The following is an 8,053-nucleotide window of genomic DNA, read 5'->3' on the forward strand; positions in this document are numbered from 1 at the left end:
GACTGACATAAGTGCTTTGGGAAATAAGTTTTAAGTCCAAAAGAAAAGAATAGAAGGAAGGAAAGAGGGAAGGAAGAGAGGAAGGGAAAGAAAATAAAAAGAAAAAAGGATGGTAGTGAATTTGACAAACCTATTTGCATTTAGATTACTGAAAAATCAGTGTGTATCTTAATAGTTTAAATCAGTTTGCATAAATCCAAACTATATATAAATATTCATCTCTCAAACACATTCTAAGGTATAGTAATTGTTTTCAATATGACTCAAACAATATTAATTAAAACACAGTTAAGACCAATTCCTTGAAAACAGACTTGATTTTTAGCAGACTATTTGAAGATAAAGGGTTAAGCACTTTAACTAATAATTTTAAAATAAATCATTTATGACAGTGGAATATATTAAAATAATTATACATTTGTATAAGTTTGTACTTTTAAAACATTTGTATACCATATAATATCCTGAAAATAACCTTGTGAAAAAGTCTGGGGAGCATTATTATCACCATTTAATTAATAGGAAAATTGAGGAATTTTCCCAGGAATAATAAATAAATTACCTTATGGTAAATAGTTAATGACAGAGTCAGAACCCAAGTCTCCTTACTCCTGTTCCTATTCTCTATCCTTTGAGCAATAGTGCCTCCCTAAATCATTTGTGTTTTCATGTAGGAGTTAAATCTTGATTAGACATTTTAATGTACATTGCCTTAATGAGTTTTTTTTATATTACAGGAATATATTGCACTCTTCTCTTTAGAAACCTTGTCTAATAAAATGCTTGGAGAAGCCTTCCTAATTGAACTCCTATACAAAAAACCACTTACACGTAAGAAAACCTCAAATGATGAAAAGGAAACTTGGAAAAAGCAGCTTTTAGATATAGAAGACAAGTCACTTTCCCCTGATAAAATGGAAAATCAAAATAAGGTCATGAAAGAAAGTTTAACAGAGCAAAGTAATGATAAAAATAAAATAAAATCTGTGGATGAGGTAACTGTAGCAAAATGCAAAAGTGCATCCCTTCCAGGAAATGTGTCTGCTGCGTTACCCATTCCAAAGAGAGAACATGATGAAAAACAACTAGATTTATACCGATCTTGTTCATGTACAAGTATCTGCCAGAATTATCCGGACCTGCAGATTGGAGGAGACCACGTGGGTAACATGTATGATTCCGGCTGCTTTGTGGAACACATACGTGATGATGCTTTTAACGGTCCTCTTTTACTTTCAGTAGATGTACCATTGGGTCATTCTCCCATCAGTGAACCTCTAGAGAAATTACCTGCCTCAAAGCTTTTGAATGGGGATGAAATTCAAGAAAAAAGTATGTTGTTTTATAAGCAGCCCCTCTCTAATTCTATGCTTAATAGTTATATGGAGAAAAAAGTGGACGAACTCTACAAACAGTTTTTGGAAGAAAATCTCACTAGGTGCTGCTCCATAACCAATCTTATGGCTTCTAATTTGTTAATGAATAATGTAAATCAGATTAGTCTTCAAATCTCTCAAGAGCAGAACACAGAGGCATCGAAAGCTTGGGAATTTCTCTTACATTCTTTAGCAAGATGTAATCCCTGTAACATTTCCCACGGAAATAGTTCTGAATTTAACACTCCTAACTTACAAATTTCAAACCAGAGAAGTAGGGAACTTGTATTACATCTGCAATAAGAACCAACTGTAGGTTGGTTGGACTAGCTTATGAGACTGGAGTAACAGCAGTCTTCTCTGGCTTATTGTATCACATAAGACCCCTTTGTGGTGTGGTTATTACATTTTTCGAGAAATTATTTGACCAATGGTACATCTGAATTCTTGTAGATGACAATTTAAATGATTGAGTTTTATGACCATATTTTTAATTGTTTTGACATCTTTAATGCTTGCTACATTCAAGTTTGTATATTCCATATATGCTTATCTAATTGCCAGCAGCATCCCAAATTGATTACCTCACTCTCACTCATCAGATTTATTTACCACAAAAGTGATTAAATAAAAGTGAGATGAGGAGAGAATTATTGCTCTCAGATACTGAAAAGACAACTAGAAACTGTATCAGACAGGGACATTTCTTTCTCCACAAAACTGTTTAAAGACATATGAGTAGTGCTTAAATATCTTTCTTTTTATTTTCAACATACAGAATCTGACAATCAGAAATTCTTCAAACAAAAGTTGGATTTAAATGATATTTGAAAGAAATGTGGAAGGAGGGCTTAAGGAAAAATGGAGAATTTGCCATTAAGATTTGCAATTGAACTTGATGCTTTTGAACTTTCTTGGGACAAGCATCAACTATTATATATCACTCTGTCATGCATGGTGGTTTTCAGCGATGGGAGGAAGGAAAGCATATACGTAGAGTGAACAAAGTGCATAGAGAACCACCATCTAGAAATGAAGAGGATCTCCTGGCAATATTTACATTTCTCAGATTATCCTCAATCAAGATCCTGGCTTAGGATAAAAGCAGGGAGTTATAGCAATTTTGGAATTAAATTAAATTAATTAATTAACAAAACATACCTAAGAATGGTATAGTTTACTGCAGACTTGGAAACAAGACCCTATACTTTATAGCTCACACTTCTCTCCCAGGTATAGTAAAATGATTGACATGTATTTTGCTTGTAAAATGAAATGGTATGAATTTATGTTATGGAATTGTTATGGTTGCATTATATATTAATAAGATTTGTACCTTAGTACTCACATATTCTGTTCCAATTATCTCTTTGGTCTTTGATTAAATTTTAAAGAATAAATTACCCAGATGCCCTTACAATTTGCTCTTTTTGATCACACAATCTTTAGTTTATTTTCAGTGTCTTCAAATTTCTATGATCTAATAATAAGTACCCCTGATTTGTTTCCTGTTCATCAGTCCTTTCTCCAACATCTTCTCCAATAAGCCTCCCAATCCATTTCCACCATTCTGATATTTGATTCTGAAGAGACAATGGGTAAGGGTTTTGGAACAACTGACTTAATGTCTTATAGATACAGAAAAAACAGTTGTGTGCATATTATTTTATATATTGCTAAATTTGTACATTTTAATATGAGTTACCAAAATGATAAAATATTAATGTTAAACTTTATCTTTTCTAAAGTGAATTAAACGTCATTGGGCAACATTATTGGTGTGAAGTTTTCTTAGAGATTGTAATATGTATTAATACTTTACAAAGAAGATATATTCATAATAGTATTAAGACTACATAGTATTATATTAAAAAACACAATATTTAGCTAGTACCAAATTTAGAAGTGCATTTAATTATTACTCTAATATTTCAATTTTCTCCCTCTTGCTTATGTCATCAAAATTCTTAATTTCTAAAGATTACTCACTTACTGTTAAAACAGCCTAAGAATTCAATGCGATATTTAAGCAAGGAAATATAATAAATTTAGTGTTATTTTCATCTTGACCTCATACTTGCTGCCTTCAATGTTTGGGTGAAATATGCATAAGGGGTTGTGGTTTAGCATGTTTGGATCCTATGTAGACATTCTTCATTCTATCTTTCATCATGGGTTTCACTTACATGACATGCAGTTCCATTTTAAAATGTTATTTAAAATGTATGGAATGATAAATTTCTTTCTGTCTCACTTTTTTTGGGAGTTGAAAGTATTACTTTTGTGCTTCTATGAAAATGGAGAATGTTATTGATTCAGTAGTGTGGGAGGATCATCACTTCTGGGTAGGGAAGAATTTCAACAGGTTAAGAATGATGCCCAATATAATGTTGCTCCCTACCTGTATAGGTCAGTTTAATTTATATCCCATATTTGGATTTCAGGTCACTATTATAGGGCCCAGAATGGGTTTGACCCAGTCTCGAGTAATTTTCTGTCAGGAACATCCTTAAATCATTAAAAGCAATTCAAGAGATAGACTATACTGGACTCCTGGAACTTTTAGGCTACATCTCTCTGTCTCATGGGTTAGTCGCCCAAAGAAGCCAGTCTCCCTCAGGTTCTTTTTTTTTTTTTCCCAGAGGTTTAAGACCAGAGATAATACTAATCTGGTCCATTCAAAGTTGTAAGCAGACTTTCTGGCTCTTTCCAATCTTACCCTTAACATTTAGGTCTTATTAAAACTGGCTTTTGGAAGTGAAGAAACAAAATAAATAGTTCTCTAGGGATATCTTTTCACTTGCAATTATCCTTTTTGTGGGGCTGCTTTAGGGCAAGGGTAGAGTAGATCTTTATTTTTTTATATATACATATATATATATATATATATACACACACACATATATGTTTATATTAAAATAAAATGAATTACTTTTCAGGTAATCTGACTAATATAACATTACTAAATAATGCGTGTTTGGATGAAGGGTGGAGGGGTGGCTTGATGAGAATTAGTATGTATAATAAACTGGAATAATTATGCAGTTAAGTGGGCAATTGTTTTCAGTTAGTACAGGAAGGAAAGAAAACTGTAAAGTTTTCATGACTAGTCATTTGCATGGAAAATTAGCCAATTATCTATGTATGTGTGAAAATCTGTGAAAAACAAAATAATATTTGAAAGCAAAATAGGAAATTATGGCAAAAAATGTTCTCATAATGAGAAAATAAAGATAACTGTCCTTTTGAAAAATGTTCATTGGAAATTTGGGACTTTTGATTCCCATTCATGTAGTGTACTTTTCTTCAAGGTTTAGTAGAAATTTGTAAAAATTTTGGTTTTATATTTATTATGGTGTAAATGTACAGCACCACTTGAAATTTTATGAAATAGCCTTTATTTTTTTCTTGATTAATTTATTTTTTAAATTTTTTATAATTAATTTTTATTGGAATATGGTTGCTTTACAAAGTTGTGTTAGTTTCTACTGTACAGCAAAGTGAATCAGCTATATGTATACATATACACCCTCTTTTTTGGATTTTCTTCCCATTTAGGTCACCACAGAGCACTGAGTAGAGTTCCCTGAGCTATACAGTAGGTTCCCACTAGTTATCTATTTTATACATAGTATTAATAATGTATAAGTCAATCCCAATCTCCCAATACATCCCACCCTCCCCTTCCCCCCACAGTATCCATATGTCTGTTCCCTACATCTGTGTCTCTATTTCTGCTTTGCAAACAAGTTTATCCATATCAATTTCTACATTCCACATAAAAGCGGAATTATACAATATTCGTTTTCCTCTTTCTGACTTACTTCACTCTGTATGACAGTCTCTAGGTCCATCCATGTCTCTATAAATGACCCAATTTCATTCCATTTTATGGCTGAGGAATATTCCATTGTGTGTATATATATATATATATATATATATATATACCACATCTTCTTTATCTATTCCTCTGTTGATAGACACTTAGGTTGCTTCCATGTCCTGGCTATTATAAATAGTGCTGCGATAAACATTGGGGTGCATGTGTCTTTTTGAATTATGCTTTTCTCTGGGTATATGCCGAGTAGTGGGATTGCTGGGTCATATAGTAGCTCTAGTTTTAATTTTTTAAGGAAGCTCCATACTGTTCTCCAGAGTGGCTGTATCAATTTACATTCTCACCAACAGTGCAAAAGGGTTTCCTTTCTACACACCCTCTCCAGCATTTACTGTTTGTAGATTTTTTAATGATGGCCATTGTGAGGGGTGTGAGGTGATACTTCATTGCAGTTTTGATTTTCATTTATCTAATAATTAGTGATGAACATCTTTTCATGAGTTTGTTGGCCATCTGTGTGTCTTCTTTGGAGAAATATATATTTAGGGCTTCTGCCCATTTTTTGATTGGGTTGTTTGCTTTTTAGTTATTGAACTACATGTGCTGTTTGTATATTTGGGAGATTAATCCTTTGTCTGTTGCTTCGTTTGCAAATATTTTTTCCCATTCTGAGGGTTGTCTTTTGGTCTTGTTTATGGTTTATTTTGCTGTGCAAAAGCTTTTAAGTTTTAAATTAGGTCCCATTTGTTAATGTTTGTTTTTATTTTCATTACTATAGGACGTGGGTCAAAAAAAATCCTGCTGCAATTTATGTCAAAGAGTGTTCTGCCTATGTTTTCCTCTTAGAGTTTTATAGTGTCTGGCCTTACATTCATGTCTTTAATCCATTTTGAGTTTTATTTTTGTGTATGGTGTTAGGGAGTGTTCTAAGTTCATTCTTTTTTGTGTACCTGTCCAGTTTTCCCAACGCCACTTATTGAAGAGAATGTCTTTTCTCCATTGTATGTTCTTGCCTGCTTTGTCATATATTGGGTGACCATATGTGTGTGGGTTTGAAATAGCCTTTTAATAATTATATTTATGAACATATCTATAAAAATGATGAGAGCCAAATAAGGTTTATTGACATCAATTAAAAATACTGAATCATTGCTATGGGCAGCTAATTCTTTGGATTGTTCTGCTATTTCTATTTAAAGCTGAGAAATTTCTAGCTTACAAAATTGCAGTATAGTTCTGGTTTTTACTTCCCCAAATGAATAGAGGCAGTTTATCATGGGAAACATAAATTGTCATAAGACGTTGGTTTAGCTGAGAGTGACTGAAGTTCAAAAGTAGGCTCTTTCCTGAAATTTATTTCTCTCTATCATTGTAAACTGGACCCATATTTGCTAAATAGACTTTTGAGTGGAATTGAAAATGTTTAAGAAATAGGTCAGGATCCCAGTGACTTGTTGGGTTCTGCCCCTCTCCTTTAAATGTTCAGCTCTGCTTTAGGGAAGCCATGTAATTGTAGAGCACCCTGGTATTGTTCTCCTTAGGTGAGGCTTAGGAATTGATATCCAAGAGTTCAAATGATAGGGACCAGCTTATGTCTTGAGCAGACCTCCAAGTCCAGTTCAAGATCAGAATTAATTCTCAGAGCTTTTCATCCTTTAGAACGATCTATCCTCAGGGCACTCCAGGCACTTGGAGAAGCTGACTGGCTCTTTATTCATTAAACAAATATTTATTAAGCACTGTGATAGGCAATCCTGACAAATGATGAACAAAATGATACCATTACTACTTTACAGATCAGTTGATATAGAACCAAAGAACAAAAGTAAACCACCACAATACAAATTTAGGGTCATGAACGTTATAACATATAGCTCTAGATAATCTCTGCTCATAGTTCTGCCTGCTTGGCCTATTCATACTCTAGTTTGAATCTTGTATCCAGGGCTGCTATTTGGTTGTCATCCAACAGTGTACCTCTGCTGATTATTAAACATGTTGAAATATTTCTGTACCAACTGGTATGAAGCTGCTACCCCTCCAAGTCCTACCGCCCCCATAATTACCTTAGTGACTCTGACTCCTCCCTCTGGACGCTTGTATCTCCTTATGATTCAGCAACTAAACAGACAAATGAAAGGCCTTTAATACTCAGCTCTAATGCTGCCTACTACACTTCCTATTCATATGAGTTATTAAATATTTTGACCTTCACTTCTGCTTGTACCTACTTCAATATTGAGATTCCTGTTACAAAACCCACTCAGTAACACTATTATTCCTAGACTTGGGCTCTGCTTTTTTCTTGCAACTCTTAAGTAAGTGACAATATATTCATGAACACCGAATCTTTTGACTGGGCCTTCCTTACTGTTAGTCATTTTCTTTGATTCTCTCTTGCCTTGCTTTGAATCTTTATTGTTGTGTTCTTCTCTAAGGTCATTTGCTTCTTGATATACTAACAAGATAGAGGGTGACTTATGAAATTATTGCTTGCCATCTGTTGACCAAATCAAGTGACTCAAGACACAAAAGAGAGGACCATGTCTTGGGTGTCAGATGTTGATTACCTTGAATATTCTACTTTCTATTACCCCAGTTTTATATGTTGTCTCAGACCTAAAAGCTACTGATATTGCATTGTGCGTCATAACAAAACAGCTATTTTTGTTTCGGACACGGAGGAATTGTACTTTAAAGCTTAAGTATAAAAAAGGTCTATGCCTTGAGAAGACTGGCTGTCTATGTGAAGTTCTCTAAATTTCTACTGTAGAGCTTTATCCATGTAACTGAAGATTTTATTACCTGTTAAATGTCCATCTACCTAACAGGAAGAATG

The 8,053-nt window shown here is 33.6% G+C and overlaps 1 protein-coding gene across 1 annotated transcript; it reads left to right on the plus strand.

Moving 5' to 3' along the window:
• Positions 1–779: 779 nt before the first annotated feature.
• Positions 780–1,679, plus strand: TASL (TLR adaptor interacting with endolysosomal SLC15A4; the record flags this gene model as incomplete). Its single annotated transcript, XM_082646843.1, has 1 exon — positions 780–1,679. The coding sequence occupies one exon, from the start codon at positions 780–782 to the stop codon at positions 1,677–1,679; it is 900 nt and encodes a 299-aa protein (XP_082502969.1).
• Positions 1,680–8,053: the final 6,374 nt, after the last annotated feature.

Source organism: Grampus griseus, assembly GCF_964374135.1.
Source record: "Grampus griseus genome assembly, chromosome: X".
Lineage (NCBI taxonomy): Eukaryota > Metazoa > Chordata > Mammalia > Artiodactyla > Delphinidae > Grampus > Grampus griseus.